The 17,386-nt window shown below is 44.5% G+C and overlaps 1 protein-coding gene across 1 annotated transcript in view; it reads left to right on the top strand.

Moving 5' to 3' along the window:
* lmbr1 (limb development membrane protein 1) overlaps positions 1 to 15,726 on the top strand; it is a 37,733-nt gene extending 22,007 nt beyond the window's left edge. Inside the window, exons 10-17 of the mRNA XM_056299414.1 lie at positions 1,471 to 1,560; positions 2,729 to 2,805; positions 3,274 to 3,351; positions 6,630 to 6,703; positions 6,987 to 7,077; positions 8,025 to 8,091; positions 14,390 to 14,551; positions 15,629 to 15,726. Coding sequence (XP_056155389.1) covers positions 1,471 to 1,560; positions 2,729 to 2,805; positions 3,274 to 3,351; positions 6,630 to 6,703; positions 6,987 to 7,077; positions 8,025 to 8,091; positions 14,390 to 14,551; positions 15,629 to 15,714 — 725 coding nt within the window. The 3' untranslated portion in view covers positions 15,715 to 15,726. The remainder of the gene's footprint in view (positions 1 to 1,470; positions 1,561 to 2,728; positions 2,806 to 3,273; positions 3,352 to 6,629; positions 6,704 to 6,986; positions 7,078 to 8,024; positions 8,092 to 14,389; positions 14,552 to 15,628) is intronic.
* Positions 15,727 to 17,386: the final 1,660 nt, after the last annotated feature.

Below are 17,386 nucleotides of genomic sequence, written 5' to 3'. Positions count from 1 at the left end.
CCTTGCCACTGCCTCCATTGTCTCAGCATGGCATTTAGCATTATTGTGGCTGACGTAATTGTTGGAGCTCGGTGAAGGTTGGAGAGGATAACGTTGAATTATTCCAGGCCTTCCTGGCTGCGAGAAGCCTCACTCAGCATCTCAACCTCGCTGTAACTCAGTCAGTCTTTTCACTCGCCGCCTGCCAGCAATAGAACGATTCTGTCCATATATTAAACTTCCCAACACTGAGATGTGTTCATACTCTGCAGTATACAGCCTCCTCTACACATGCACACACTTTTTTTTTGTAATCTTTAAACAAGTGATGATATTCTTCTTTGAATATAATACGATTCCCTTATTAGTCATGGCTATTATGAACCTGAAATTCATTTGATCAATGTTTAATCTCTCCTGGGTGACAGGTAGGGCTGTTTGTTCTCCGGACAGGTGATAGATTGGTTTGCTTGCGGCTGAGCAGACTGTGCGCACCCCCCCCCCGCCCCCCGCCCCCCGAGGGAGCGCGCTTTGGAGAGAAAGAGCTCTTGAACTGCCCGTGACATTTCCTGTTGTGTTGTGTGACTGCATTTGCTCGGAGGGCCTAAACTTTCCCCTGCCTCAGATCCTGGGACAGGTATCGGCGAGGGCACAGACATGGCTCTCTCTCTCTCTCGCTCTCTACTTACTTAAACCCATCCAGACAGGGCGTGTCATAATAACAGAGAGGAGAGAAAGGGTTTGATCAAAGTGATTGGTCCTTCACTCGCTGTAACAAAGATGAAAGATGATATTTTTATTGCACGCCAGTAACAGTGTAACGCTGAACTAATTGGTCTTGATCTGCCAAACACCCCAGGGGGATGCAAATGGATCCTCCTCTGCTTTGGCTCTGAGGGGCCTCCACGCCAGCGCGTCGAGGCTGGAAGGAAAGCAGAGTAAAACAGATAAATTAGCCTTAAATGAGCCGGCCTTGTGGTTTTCCTGGAGAATCCCTTGCTGTCTTCTCCCAACCTGCCCAACCAGTCGTGGCATGCTCTAGACAGCCCCTGCCACAGGAGATTATTTTTACTGGTTTGAGATCACATCATTATGTTCTGAGCAGGATCACCTGTTTTGATGGGACTTCTTAATCAAGATAAGTCAAATGCCCTGTGCTGAGGTGAGGTGAAAACGGTGAGAAATTTATCTCCTGAAGAGGAACCATCCTCCTCTCTTCCACGGGAATTGAATAAATAAATAAATTGACAGATGGCTGAAAACACTTAAGTTTCAACAGCCCTAGTGAATGGAAGGACAGTTGCACTGACCGAGATATTTCGTCACGTTATATTATTTGGACGGTTTCTTCAGGAATCCTGTTTCTTTAGATATTCTGACCTATTTCCAGCACGTTGGGTGAAAAAGTGGTGCTTGAGTATTCTTAGTATTAGTATTGATCATGTCACTGATGACGTAACACTGGTTAAGACTATTTAATGATTTCCACAGGACCATCCTCGCACCCTTACTCCCGAGTTGGCTCCGTTCACCAGCTCAACAAAGAGTTGGACAACATCAAGAATCAGAGAAACAAACTGGGTAAGTATTTGTATTCTCAAACTGGCTTTGATATATTTGCTTTAAGGACCTTGGATTGCCACGGAAACAAATGCCAAGAAGTCTGCTTTTTAGATATTGCTGACAGGCTGGCCTTTTCTCCCCCTCTGCCTTAATTTCTTAATTTGGACCCAGATCAAAACTGCCTGATAATTATTCTTTTCAATCCATTTTAGGATATTACAAATGAGGTGCAGTGTGTGCACCCAGCCCAAGCCTTTTGGGGAGCCGCGTGGGGGGGGGCACAAAGGCACTTAGGATATTGGACAAGATGCAAACTTTATATTGTGGCCAGCCTTTTAGTGATGTCATTAATTTAGCAGGATGGTGCATATAAAGTGCACTTGGCAAACTTCTCCAGCAGGCGGGGAGGGAGTGCATCTAGAAAGGGGAGAGCGAGCAATGCTGAGGGTAGAGAGAGAGAGAGAGAGAGAGAGAGAGAGAGAGAGAGAGAGAGAGAGAGAGTCAAAGAAGCAAAGACTTGAGGGCAGTTGAACACAGGACAGCAGGGCAGAGTGAATTTCCATAATAGAAAACGTTCTAGTACCGCTGTAAGGTCAGCAGTGCCTACAAACACAATAAGAGTGAGAATGAGCAGGGGCTTGCGTGTTACAATGGTGAAAATTGATGTCGTAAACTCAACATCTGGCTGAGAGGAACAAGCAGATATTGTCACTAATATTTCTTCTGTCCGCCCAGGCAAAAATAAGAGTCACGTTATTAATTTTCTCACTAGTCATTTCATCTCGATTTTATTACTGTTTCCACTAACTAAGGCATATGATAAGCTTCACTAATTAAAGAGGAAGAGCGTAATTTATGGAGGTTGGGAAATCTATATTGCCTGGGAAGTGGGGTGATGAGGGGGGAGATTGTGTTGGGCACGCACACGCACGATATGTTTAACCGAATCAAGTTGTACAAACCCTATAAACAAAGCCCCGGGGCTTGAGGTTTCAGTATTTGCCTTTGATCAATATATTAATTAACCAATGTTGGAAGGTGGTGTTTAAAACGGAGATTAACACGTGATTGATTGCAGGGGATTGGATCTTTTATTTGTAATAATTTGAGGCTTTGGTTAGGGTTGTCCCTGCTGCCTGTCTCTTTGCACGAATGACCTTAATAATCCCCTCTCTCGCTCTCTCAGAGAGGAGAAAAAAAGCATCAGCCTGGGAGAAGAACCTGCTGTATCCCATGGTGATGCTGATTCTGCTCACAGGAACGGTGAGTGCTGAGACTGACTTATCATTAAGTCTGGGCTGTTTACCCACGGCGTGTACAGCCTGGCTGGTGGCCACAGACTGAAAACGCTGTATCTCAAAACTGTTTGCTGTATGCCAAGCATCTGGGTGGGGATATACTTTTGTTTAATGGCTATTTGAGAAAATGCTCAATAGTCACCTGCAACTACTGTGATTTTGAATAGATTACAGTGTAGGAAATCCCATTTACGCTGTATGATAATGGTTTGTTTATTAAAGGCTTGAAAGGTACGTGCAGAAATGTATGGCACTTGCATCCAACAACTGCCACATTGTTCACGTTTTGAGAGGTTAACCAATGATGGGACTACACCATCAGATAGCCATTTCCTGTGTAGCGCCGCAGGTCCAACACAATTGCATTGACCAAAGGACATGAAAGTTTCTGATCCAGCAGTTGATTTTATTTTCTTGATTAATTTCTCTTTAGACAATCTCAGTTCTGATGGTGGTATTGAACATCCTCTACCTGCTGGTGGACGAGACGGCCATGCCAAAAGGATCCACAGTAAGCCTACTATACACTGCTCTAACTCTTGAATACACTTATATACCCACATGCTCTGCAAACAAACAAAACATTGCACATATATATAAAAAAAAAAGCACACCAAGAAAATAAACTGGGGGTGAGTTTACCTATCAGACTTTCTGTGTTCCCCGGTGGGGACATGAATCAAATTCCGGATATGCTCAGGTGCATGTCGGAAGAAAAGAAGCGGCTAGATGTTAATCAGGCTTCTGCCTCGTCCCCCTGCTTTTGTTTGGGAAGCTCATTGAAAGTCATTTCACAGCAATGCGCAGATGAAATGAGCGGTCTACGTGTCTGAACTCTCCGGCGGCCTTGAATAAGCCGCTTTTCCTGCCTGCTGCAGAGGCAGACCGGGCCAGGTGAAGGGGCTCCTCACACGAGGCTGACTGCCGGAGCGCAGAATGGCTCTCAGAGATTCCCATCTCTTTCACTAACATGCAACGTGTTTTTAAGCTCTTCTTATCTCATCTCATCGGCAGTGACAGAGGTGTGTGTGTGTGCGCGTGTGTGTGTGTGCGTGCGATGCCTGTGTGATGTCTGTGCGCGTTTGTGGTTGCATTCTTTTCGAAGAAAGGGCAACATCGTGTATCCTATTTCCCCCTCATTTCACTTCTCGTCTCGCGGGCAACTGACTGAGCTGCCCCCGACATTCCAATTATTTTATCGAGGAAGGATATTTTTTTTGGCATGACGCGTCGCAGAAAATCCCCCAAATTACACTTGTCATGCAGCATGAAGCCGTCCTCCCTGACAGCGCAGCCTCGCTAAATGGTTTATGCATTTGACGAGCTGGACGAGTGCCACACCTCTGATCTCCCCAGTGCTACGAGGACTGCAGAGGTGGTGGGTTGGTGGGGTTTGGGCGATCGATACTAATGCAATATTTCAGCTAAGTAAGCCCCACATCCCACCCCACCCTTCATGCAAAAGTGTGCGTACAGTTACTGACACGCCTAGTCCGTGCATGTTGAAGGGCAACTTTGCAGGAGAGTGCATGGAGAGTTTGCGAGCAAAGGGTAGTGAGAGGAGGGCAGAGCGGAGAAAGTGATGTAAAGAAGCTGGCTTAGGGGGGGTGGGTGCATGCTAGTGGAGAAAGGAAAGACTGTGGGAAAGTCAAATGAGGCCTAGATATGCTGATGATGGGTCTGGAGTGGGGTCGGGGGGTCGGCACAATGGAAGTGCCCTGTCAATGTTTGTCTTCACCCCCCACTCTCACCCCATACATACACATACACACACTCTCTCTCTCTCTCGTTCTCTCTCTCTTCCTCCTCCTACTACTAAGTATCCTCACGTAGCCCTTAGCACACTGAGTAGCTCCCCTCACTCAGCTTCACAGGACACAGACCAGGTGGTGGAGGAGGCCAATGGAGGAGGGAAGAGAAGGCGCGTGAGAGGAGGAGCAGGTGGTGAATCTGAAGAAACAGCAGGGAAGAGGGGAAAGATGGCGGGTGGTGGATTGGGGTGTGGGGTGAAAGATGCCTCTGTCAAAGGACACAGTGTTTTACAGCTTGATGAACATGCACTAAGAGATGCCAATAAAACTGTTACTGCTGGCCCTTTTCTGTGACAGCCACCACACTTGACACTGTTTCCTAAAGTGGTCAGTTAGCCACAGCTGGGTGGTAATACTCTTGTGTTGCCCCTGACAACACAGTCAGACTGACAGCGACAGGCACACATACACACACACACACCTGCATGCAAGCTCTGAACTTTGGCAACTGACACATTGCTCCCTGTCGGTTTTGTTCATGAGGTACAAGGCAAAAAAGAGAGCCAAACCACTGTCTAATCCATGATTCCAGTTATTATCTGTCATTAAAACTTCTTATATCAAAGTGTGGCAAAAGACAGGACTCACCCGAGGGGGAGAGGGTGAAGCTCAACACATAGCTAGGGGTGTGTGTGTGTGTGTGTGTCAGCTTATGACCTCACCCACACACAGGTGTTGCGAGGTGCTAATCCTAGAAGCAACAAACACCAACCATGCGTCTGCTGAATGCACACCAATACCCTCCACTTATCCCAAACACACACACACACACACACACACACACACACACATACACACACACAGATACAAACAAACCCTCCACCAGCCCGCTTGCCACTAGATTGAAAAGGAGTCGGTGCTGAAATGAGGCATAATGGGAGAGCTAGTTATAATAGGCGTGCGCACACAAGTATCCTACAGCACACACGCCATAAAAATGTGTGCCCATCCTCTCTCCATTGATAAATGACATCAGATGGAGAAAGAGAGAGAGAACCATGCATTGAGCTGTTGAATAAAAAGATATAGACCCCCCCCCCCCCACACACACACACACACACATTTGCCATGGTTTAAGCAAAGAACATCAATGTTCCTGCTCAGCAAAGAGACCTAGAATGAAGTCAGGTGAGGGTGAAGGTGACCAGCCAGCAGGACAAAGTAGCACTGGTGCTGTTTAAAGCCACTCGTTGGATGTCGTTAAGATAAGGGTATGTCTTAAATCACCACACTATACACATCTGGTCAACAAATTTCAGGCGGGTCATAAAAGGCTTTCCTTCACCTTGTGGAGAAACGCAACAGCTATTGTTTAGGGATCAGCGAGTTCTGAGCTTTGTTTTCCTAACTGACTCCTCAGGAGTAAAGAAGACCAAAATGCACCTTATTAATATAAGACAAATTATCTGGGACCAAGAGGAAAATTTCATTATTATAACTATATATAACATTAAACAAGAGCTTAACACTACAGTTTGTCTAAAAAAAAAAAAATGTATTGGGGACCCACTCAATTTCCTTGGGACCCACTCAAATGACCACCTGTGGGTCCCGGGGACTCACGCCATTGAAAACCTATTTACATCACTGCTGAAGTATTTGTTATGGTGTTTTTATGTTTCTGGCATGCTTTCAGCCAGTACACTCTCTCTTTACCGTAAGCAATGTGGCGTTTTTGTTTAAACACCTGTTCACATATTGTATGATCGACAGCGATTTGAAAAGGGGCCCTCTTTCATCTTGTTCCATTCATTACTTAACCAATTTGATGCTGCCTGTCTCGAGTGGGGAAATTCTCCCATGTGCCGAGCGCTTTGCAGGATTTCTGTAATTGCATGCGTGCATCTGTTTTTCATTCTCTTGTGATGTTTGCATCAGATTGATGGGTGTTCCTGACGAATAACCTCACTTTCTCTCTCTTCTTCCGCTCTCTCACTTGACTCCTCTCTCTTGTCTCTCCCCATCTCTTGTTTTCCAGGACCGAAGCATTGGAAACACCTCATTGTCCACGTTTGGTGCGGCCCAGGCGGTGCTGGAGATCATCCTCATGTTGTATCCTTTTTAAGTGAGCGTCTTGTTTTGACCAAGAGTCACATGCTTCACCGCCGACGCCAAATTCTGCGGGCCTGGCCTCATTTAGACAGGGCTCAGCCCGCTTCAACAATGTTGTTGGAGATGCTTTCTGTTGTCATTTTCTGTTGTGGCTGAAAAAAGTGACGACCCAGTATAAATGGTGTCTCGATGGAGCCTCACTACTCCCCACAGGACAAATACATAACTAGACTAAATGAGTAGAACTCGCTTGTTGCCCTTGATTGAATTTGCTCAAAATCAGCTACCTGATGGTGTCCTCAGTCGTCGGCTTCTACAGCCTGCGAGTCTTTAAAGGCCTCACCCCCAGGAAGGATGACACAACCATGACGACGGTAAAGTTTGTGGGGTTTTGGGGGGGCTGATGTATTTGGAGTTCCTTGTGTTTCAGTACCCCCCTCTCTAGGCGTTTTTACACAGAGATCCCACAATACTGCCGCAATGAAGACCTGTCTTTACGCTGGCTGTTTTTTTTTTTTTTTTACACTTACCAAACAAAGGTGGCATAACGCCGCCCCAGTGTGTGATTTTTACATAGCATGCTGGCATTGCGGGAACAGAGGTGGCATGACGTGTAACGCAACAGCATCAACTGTCCCATCCTGCCAAGCTGTCCCTTTTACAGACGTTGATTCGGCTCTTGACTACCTCCACTCCCGGCTTAACGCCGGAACAACAATGCCCCCCAGTCCGTGTTTGTACGTTTTACACAGAACGGTGAGGCAGATTAATGGCGCAAAGTCCCCCCCCCCCCCGTTTGCCACTACAGCACATTCCCCTGAGCCCCTCGATACCCTTTAGTGGTTCGGTCCAATATTTGTTTGTGTGTTGCGTAAACAAAGTGCAATCCAAGCTCTTCTCTTGTACATCAGAAGGAGAGCAGGTTTTTTTTGGGGGGGGAGGTCCGCTCTGTTTGGCCCACAGTGGCAGCCATTCACTTGTAAATGAGTTTGGGAGTGGTAAGGCTTGTTAACTAGCCATGATGCTTCCACTGAATTGACTTGAAATGACAATGGGGGGAACCTGGTAATGAGCAGCCTCAGAGGTACTAATTGTACAATATGTGAACCTATTTAACCTTAAGTGGTGTGTCTATGTGTAAGGGAGGGGCGGTGGAGAACGCATGTCTGAGTCTGCTCAGGTGTGCGGGTGCACCATTGCTGAATGTTTTGTAGTACATAACTAAAATTGCTCTGCAATTTCAACCTTTGGATGTCATCTGATTGACAAGTTGTACAATCAGACCCAGTCCATAACCAACATGTCCTCTTAAATGTTGTAGATCATTGGTTGCTGTGTGTCAATCTTGGTACTAAGTTCGGCCTTGCCAGTGATGTCCAGAACTCTTGGTGAGTGTGTCCAATTTCTCCTTTGTCTGTGTTTGTGTGTACCTCATGATTCACTGTCATCCACGATGCATACAGTATGTTTAAGAGACACGATTTAAATGAGATGTGAGAGAGGGATTAAAGCAACCCAATGGGGACAGACTGCTTTTCTCTGCCTGTGACCCCCCCCCCCCAAAAAAAAGAAAAAAGTTAAGGTTAGCAAGGTGAATTCCTCCATAGTTTCCCAGAGTGATTGGAGAAAGGGGGAAATGACAGGGGCAGCGCCGCCACAATGGCACTAATAAACATGCAGAGTGCAGACACAGCTGTTCAAATAGTATTTTAGAGAGACAGAGACCCAAAGACAGGGTGAAAGAGAGAATACAGTGACTCATAGGGAGCTTTACAAAATATCAACAGGTTCTGCTTTATGACACTGAAAAGAACAGGAATAAATGCATGAGACAGATTTGAGAAAACGTCCACACCCACCTCCCTCCCAGCGATGGGGGAAAAGTAAGGATGTTTGCCACGATGGTGAAGTGAAATGTTAAGGGGCAAAGTGTTTTTACATTTGGATGGGAATATTGTCTATGTGTGGGTGGGTGGGTGAGCGAGTGCTGGAAACTGCATGTGTGTACACAACTGTACTTACAACTACAATCGCTAACAATCACATATAAACAAATCCTCTTGACACTTCACATCACTGGCATATGTAAGATGATAGTTAATCCAGGAATATCCAAATCATCAGCACTTTCGTAGTTGCTGTCAATGTACCCATTGCCGTCTGATACGACTTTCCCCAGGAAAACGGTACGGCGGACAGCACTTTGCGTCCTCACCATACTAACCAAAAATAGTGCAGGTAGTGAGGATTTTGAGAAGAAGCAAAGTTCTTTTGGCTAACAAGCAGATACGTCAGACCAGCTCAGTCAGCCCGCGCCCCCGTCAGGCCTGACGCAATAGGACCTGGTAGGGCCACAATTTATGATACATGGACTCACATCAGACCGGCCTTAAATTATTAGCCTAATTTTTATTTTTATCTATTTTACTCCCCCCATCCCTCTCTTGTACTGGTTGCAGCCCAGTCTCCCCTCTAAAATATCTCTCGTTCCCGAATCTATCTATGCTGGCTGTCTGTTGCACATGCTGGTACTGTGTGACAAAAGCAAAGCATTAAGGAACACATCATCCTGCCTCTTCAAATACTTTTGAATAGATCATCTATTCAGACATACCAAATGTTTTTGCAGAATGGGAAAGATGTGTTGTTCCTTATTGCTTTGCTACGTAAAATCGGATAACAAGCGAGCATATAAGAATGAACAGCAAATTGGGCTCAGGAAATCTATTGAAGCATAATTTCATTTAAAGCATGTTGTTTAAGGCATGCTCCACAAGAGTGTTCATACATTTTTTTCCGTCCATCATTCTGGACCTCCCTCCCTCCCTTCTCTCCTCTCTCTCCCTACTGTGCTGTGAATTTTGTCGGAAAATCTGGCTTTTTTTGGGCCGGGCTCAGTAAAAGTGTATCTGATGTCGGAATGGGCCAGTTGTCAGGTTTGGCTCACTCAGGCCGAGCAGGGCCGGGCTCTGATTTTCTGGCCTGTTGAAAACTCTGTGGCAGACTAAGCTTATAAAAGATCTTTACTAACAGATACAACGTCATCAGCTTAAATCCATGTTCAGCCGTGTTTTTTGTTTGGCAGTGGGGAAGGTGCTAACACAACAGCACTGACTGCTGTTTTATTTTAAATACATCGAATCAAATATGTAGATCTGGAGCAGAGATCCAGTCAAATGTCGGTGCAGATACCAGGATCACCATAGATGTTCCAAGTTTAACAAAAATTACGATCTTCAGGATTGTTGCTTTAAAAATGCAAAAAAAAAAAAAACTGTAGGCTAAATTCTGTTTCTGTTCATCCAAAGTGATGATGCAGCAAGATGCCACATGTTATATCAACACACTCACATTTCAGTGCTTATGCAGCTTAACAAACCAGCTCCCATAGAGCACTTGGAGGCGAGGTAGATTTGAAGACTGAGGGGAAGCTGCTGCTGTGTCACTGATGGCCTAACCTCTTCGCATCAAGTCCAGACGTTTTGGATGCCACAATGTTTTATTCAAGCCTGTGGGACATGTAATGGTGTTGAGACAGAAGTGCAGCTTGTTCCTCTTTGGCAGCAATGGGAGGGTTTGAGTGCAGACAAGGGTAAGAGACCCAAAACAAAATCTTTATTTCAGAAGAGGAGACGTGGCCCAGAGAGGCTAAGCCTTGGAAGTTGGCCTGCTCCCTAAGTCGGTGTTAGAGAGGGTCAGAGAGGTGGGAAGCTGCTGGGTCTTTTCACTTTGTATCAGTTTCCTACATGATGCAAGCAGAGATTGATACAGCGCTATTGTAGCTAGGATAAGGAAATGCTGTAGTCCTGTCTGCACGTGGCGTGTGTTTAAAAGAAAACAGTGACATGATTTATCATTTCAATTTCACTTTTGTTTTCATTACAGGGGGTGTCAGAAAAAAAAAACAGAATATGTGCATGGAAATTGGAGAACATGCAGAAAAAGATCTTGAGCCAGAATCTTGCTCACAATTTGAGGACAGGTTATGTGCCTTGGCCTTGACTGGCCCACCAGGCTGCATCACAACAATACTGAATTAGGAGTGTATGAGTTACTTGAGAATGTATGAGGTCAGAAAGAATCACAGTGGCTGAAAAGAGAAATAATCCAGCCGGATCGATCTTTAACTAGCACAGGTACATTCCGTTGCAGATGGAGACAGTTTATATAAGCACTATATATCATATCCCAAGTTAAAAAAAAAAAAGGAAAGCAAATGCCAGTGGCCTAACATTACATCAAGTTTGGCCCACATACAGAAAAAGTGATAAATCAAGATGCAGACTTCAAGGAGAGATGCTATGATGGCCAGCAGAATGCTAATGTTTTCAGCCTTGCTACCTCTGACATTTGAAAATCCAACCATCTTTTTAGTCCAATTAGGTTTTCTCAAATTACCAAACCAAGATCAAAACCTTTGGCATTAGAAATGTATTTAGCCTGACCGCAGTGGCAAGGTGTATCGACTGGGGTCTCCATCATCTCTCCCCCTGTCTCTTTGCAGGCAATTTTGTTAAAGGCCTTTGATGCTCGCAAACTGCTTACTGCGGCTGTAAATACATCTTTCCAGACACTGAATCGATTGCCTAATCTAATTGATGAGGAGAGGTTGTGAAGATGTTACAGAAGAAATATAGAATGTCCAGAGAGCAGGCCTTCTACGGCATGCCACATTTGAATATAATATCTCAATCTAGATGACTGAAAGATAAGGCTGGTTTGTTACTTTTGATGTGAGAAATTAATGTTGTTAACTGTTAATCAGTTCCTGGGCAAAGGTTTTGTCAATTCCTTGGGAAATGATAGAGTGTTGCTATAAAAGTGGATTGGTGGACAGAGATGGATAAATAGGCGTTTAGCAATACATTGGCTGTGACTATCCCTGTGCCATATTCCAGAATGAACATTCACACTGAAGACCAACTCAGAAAATAACCTAATTTAATTAGATCATGTCCTGATCCAAAGCACTAAGTTGTCAGTGGATACCAAAGAGTATATCAAGCTATGCCGTCATGAATCGAGAGGCCCATTTCACATGCAGCATCATTTACAGGCAGCGTCATTCACTCAACCACATAAACGAGTCATTGGCCTTTTCAAGTGGGTACCTTCGCATCACTGTTGTTTTGCTGGGTTAGGCCCACGATGCCTCAAGAAGGCTCAAAAATGCATCCTGGAAATTCCCTTTCTACAGTAGCTTACCAAGGACTCAACCAAGCTTGCAGCATAAAATCTTCCTCTCCACACTCAGCAGTGCTTGATAGATAAGTAGGAAAACAGTTAAGTGTTGACAGTGATCAGCCATGTCAAGTCAAGTCAAGTCAATTTTATTTATATAGCCCAATATCACAAATTGCAAATTTGCCCCAGGGGGCTTTAGAGCAAGACAGCATCCTATCCTTAGACCTTCACATCAGATAAGTAACAACTCCCTAAAAAAAAAACCTTTAACAGGGAGAAAAAAGGAAGAAACTTCAGGGAGAGCAACAGAGGAGGGCTCTCTCTCCCAAGACGGACAGACGTGCAATGGATGTTGTGTGTACAGAATAGAATAGAATTACAGAATACAACATTGAAAGAGGATAACTGAATCATAATGGAATTATAAGATATACGACGAATATGATGAGGACGCCAAGCAGTGTCCAGATGCCACTAGAACAACCTAGGACCTGAGCCATGCCACTACCATCACCATGTAGACCTAACAGGAGGACAGACTACATACACATGGACAAAAGAGAGACTCCCATCACACCATTCACATACACGGGAGACGAGACAAGAAAAAAGTCACACATCGGAGAGAGAGAAGGATACAACATTGAAACAGGATAACAAATTATATGGATTTATAAGATATATATAGTGTGATGAGGAGGATGACAAGCACCGTCCAGGTGGCCATGACAGATGGTTTGAAATTGGTTTAGTGGAGTTCCTGGTATACAGTTAAGAGGAGAAACCTCCAGTAGTGGGTTGCAACCACTCCTTTGTCTTTGTCAGGAGGTCTTAGGAGAGAGAGTTATTTCATCTGCATAGCGCCTTTGCTTCTGTACACGTCTATATTCTTAGTCAGATTCCCTTCAAAATCCATAGGGAGGAGTCGTCACCATTCTGCCAAACCCAGATATGAGCAAAGAGATGTAAGCTATCTGGCACCTATTTCAGTGTGAAGCATTAGTGGTTGTTTACACTGAGTCAAACAGTGACTTTCTGTCAGTCCCCATTTAATATGATAAGCTACAGGTACAGAAGCTGTCGGTTTACTTGTTTGTTTTGATGTCAGAGTGTTTATAAGGCCAGTTCATGGTTATATGGTTAATTGCTAAGAAGTAGGTACAAAGTTGGAGACGTTATCATTTACAAGGATGAATCCTATCACTAACAGACTCAAAATGTGCCAGAGGTTGCACAAGCCCTCGGTTCAGCGGAAACCTACAAGATTGTGCTTGTTTATTGTTTGAATTAGATATGTAGTTTGCTCAGTGGTTGACTCAGGTGGATGTGTGTACAGGTGACTGTGGTTCCATTGAACACTGCAGTGTCTTTGCTCGGGTGGGGCTTTTTTTTCCGCACTACTTTGTTTTGCACGCTAAGAAAACGAGTGTTATAATGACACCACAAAAAGAAACTTCAGCTATGAAAAGAAAGACATGATCCAGTCCAGATTTAGACTTTTCCTAGGATGTGGAACAACAGTTTATGAATTCAGAAAGAATCTCTTTTGACAAATTTTTTTTCCATCCATTTCCAGCCAGCCATATCTTGAGATTCTGCGTGCAATGTACATCAAATGGTTTTTGGGCATGTAAGCCCTTCTTTCAATTTGGCCTTTCTAGCTTGTTGAAAGAGTCGAGCCATTGAAGAGAGACACTTTTTGGAGAGCCTTGACAGCAGGCGGCGCAGACATTCTTAAAAAGGCCCATTTGCTGCAGCCCAATACTCGCTTCACATTATTCTAAGGTAGAAAGAGGTCCTGCATAGAAACTCAAGTATTTTGAGTATTTTAAACGAATGCCCTTCAGAAATGTTTGTGAGTGCATCTAAAAATATATGATATCTAAAAATATATGCTTTTGTAAGATGTTAATATTTTGTGTTTTTTGTTGCAGTTATAATCCTCATTGGTAATTAGACAAACGTTATTTCTACACCCCCACCACTGTTCTCTTAGTCTTTCCGTCATATTCTTTCATTTGGTGTTGCTCATGCAGTTTCATTTGATGCAGGATTTTACAGACACACCATCGACAAGAGATGCAAGTATCGCTTTAACCTGCTCAAACGAATCAGTCGTTTCAAAAAAAAAGTTTTGATGTGTTCGTGACTGTCAGCTTGCTTTTCTGGGTTGTTGGTTGGCTAAAAACAATTATTCAGACGGAGCTATCTTTAGCTCTGGTGAACTGCTGCAAATGCATCTATTTTACCATGTCAGTGTTAAGCATCCAATCAGGATATGATGAAAATGATATGTAATGTTTGCTACTCGGTTGAAAATGTGCCATCAGTACTAGGCCGACTCTTAATTACACATTTAAAACGATGATCCGCATCGTTCTGTTCACACCAAAGTCACACAACAGTTTTGCTTGGCATCTGTTGACACTGTGTCCTTGTGCATGGTTTTTTTTGTTGTTTACTAAGCCAGGGCTGTCTGACTGATCTCTTTGCTCTTCACAGGTATCACCAGGTTCGATCTCTTGGGAGACTTTGGGAGATTTAATTGGCTTGGCAATTTCTACATCGTCCTCTCGTACAACCTCTTGTTTGCCGTTGTGACAACGCTGTGTCTTGTCCGGAAGTTCACATCGGCGATACGAGAGGAGCTCTTGAAGGCCTTAGGTAACTTAATCAGTTCATCTTAAGATATTTTTTTCAAGAGACTAGAGGTCCAGGGCATCCGGGTATATTCCGTTGCCTACCAACACAGGGATCGCTAGTTTGAATCCCCGTGTTACCTCCAGCTTGGTTGGGCATCCCTACAGACACAATTGGCCGTATCTGCGGGTGGGAAGCCGGATGTGGATATGTGTCCTGGTCGCTGCACTAGTGCCTCCTCTGGTCAGTCAGGGTGCCTGTTCGGGGGGGGGGGGGAAACTGGGGAGAACAGCGTGATCCTCCCTTTGAACTACATCCCCCTGGCGAAACTCCTCGTCAGGTGAAAAGAAGCGGGTGGCGACACCACATGTATCGGAGGAGGCATGTGGTAGTCTGCAGCCCTCCCTGGGTTGGCAGAGGGGGTGGAGCAGCGACCGGGACAGCTTGGAAGAGTGGGGTAATTGGGGAGAAAAGGGGGAGGGGGAGACTAGAGGTCCAGATTTTATTTAGTAGTTGGTTCCACCCAACAGGCACAATGGGTTAACTCCAAACTTTTTGATCCCCAAGTCCACTGAATAATCTTTAATTACAGAAAAGTGATGTGTAATGCAATGGAACTGCAGTAAAGCAAATAATACTGCCTTTGTGATGGTGGATTCCCTGCAGAATAAAAAGCAATCACATAAAACCCCATATCCAGTAATAAAGATTAGGAACTGGACTACCCAATTCCATTCTAAAATTGCGTCCACTAAGGCCGAGTCTGCGACACCGGCAGCAATATCCTCCCTTGTGCCTTTGGAGGGAGATTGTGTTTATTTATGTCGGACGCAGGGACCCAGAGTGACAAAATGGAGGAAATTGCGAGGCTCCAGCGTGTCGTCAGAGTGATATGTGACAGAGAAGATGGGGCTAGTCTCAGAGGCCTGTTGTGACAGGCTCCTGGATGTTTGATTCACAGGAAGGGATGGGGTTAGAAAATGTCAGACAGGCACTGAAAGGGGGGGGGGGCACATCAATACCTCTATCTAAGTGAAAGTCTGAGTTTTTTTTTTTTTTTTTTTTAAATGAGATTTCTCTCCCTTATCTTCCCCTGCCCAGGTCTGGATAAATTGCAACTGTCAAACAGCCCCACAGACCCAGAGCCAGGGAAGCTCTCGGCTAACGGGCATCAGAAAACTCTGTGAAAGGGACGATAGATCAGCGTGTACACACACACACACACACACACACACACACACACACACACACACACACACCCCAGTGCAGCCAAAGGGAGATTTCGACAGTCTTGCCTGACTGCTGAAAGGTGAAAAGGATTGGAAGGGACTTAATAAACCCAGACAGCGTCTGATGGATGCTGCAGATGGAGGCCGAGAGCAATTTAGCTTCGTGACATTCCATCCTCCGTGTCTCGGATGGAAGCAGGTAAAGGGACAGAGGAGGACTGGCATCACTACAGTGACCTTGACATTGACCTGAACCGTGACTGTGACTTAAAAAAAAATAAATAAATAAACTTAACAAAAAAAAACAACCTATCCCTCCCTTCAGAAGACAGTCTACCCCTCCAACTCTACTTCCCTGTATTCTACCACGACAGCCACCTCACCACTGCACTAGACTACACCGAGCGGGTACCACAGGTGAACTGATGTACCTTCTGTGGTGACTGAAGATGCTCTACTTTTTGTTTTTCTGTGTCTTACATGTCTTGTCAAGGTTATGTTTTTGTCCTTTGTTAGTCCTTCTACAAGCTGTTCCTCTTCTGCACTCAGAATAATTACCCCCCCCCCCACACACAAACACACACACTGCCATCTACAATAAAAATGTCTGTCAATACATGGAGTATTAGCAACATACAGTCTGTATTGTATGAGTTTCTGGTCTGATTGTTGTCATATGTGAACTGATGTAGGTATGTGGTAAGTTGTCAGTGGGTCATAAATGGTAATGCTGATTTGGAAAAATATGCATATACCAAGATGTCCTTTGTGTAGCATGACTGAAGTAATTTACTCTGATATGTCACAAGCAGAGCATATTGATAGCACTGTCATTACAGTTTGGACTGTATGCAGCCGCATTGGTTCTCTTGCTGATAGGCCTCTGACTTTAGCGCTCACGTGTGATTGTTCTTTCGGCGGGCTCTACTGAAGTGCGCTTTATCTTTACAGATGATGTCACCGCTGGGTATAAAGTTGAAGGTTACAACTTTCTTAGGTGCTGTTGATCAGAACTGGACCACTCTGGATAGAAACCTGGAGTGGTCTTTAAAAGCAGTCTATATCAGTTTCCAAAGAGCAGAATGTGTTCAAGCTGAGCCCATGGTTCGAATTTATTTAAGAAAAAAAAAAACTTATGCACACAGTGAGAGTATGCCATGACAACTTTGATCTTCCCAAAATGATTTTAACGTAACTTTAAATGCACAGGGCACAGAAACTGTCAACTTTCTGTTGTAATTGCTGTATTTACATGTACATATTGTATTTCATACCTCTTTTGGATGTAAATATTGGGCTATCATTTTTAGCCCATTAAGGGTCTGACTCGCTAAGCAATTTGCACCTCCCCCCCCCCCACACACACACACACACACATACATATGTCGTTAAAATACCCCAGACTAAAGAATACACAGAATTGTCTTTGCATACAAAATGCATGAGTAACAAATGTGAAACTATTCCAGCCAGTACATAGACTTAGTGACTCGGGCCAGATGTGTGGTTGTGTCGCTGTGGAATCCTCCAGAAATGTGACATTATTTGTCTCTGGAACCACCTGTAATGCCTTATAGGACAAGCGTCACGTAGGCTTTTGTGTTTTTAGGTTGTCTCTTGTCCTGTGCCA

Source organism: Lampris incognitus, chromosome 19, assembly GCF_029633865.1.
Source record: "Lampris incognitus isolate fLamInc1 chromosome 19, fLamInc1.hap2, whole genome shotgun sequence".
NCBI classification, from domain to species: domain Eukaryota; kingdom Metazoa; phylum Chordata; class Actinopteri; order Lampriformes; family Lampridae; genus Lampris; species Lampris incognitus.
The sequence above is the reverse complement of the archived record's forward strand: the minus strand, read 5'-3'. Positions and strand labels throughout refer to the sequence as shown.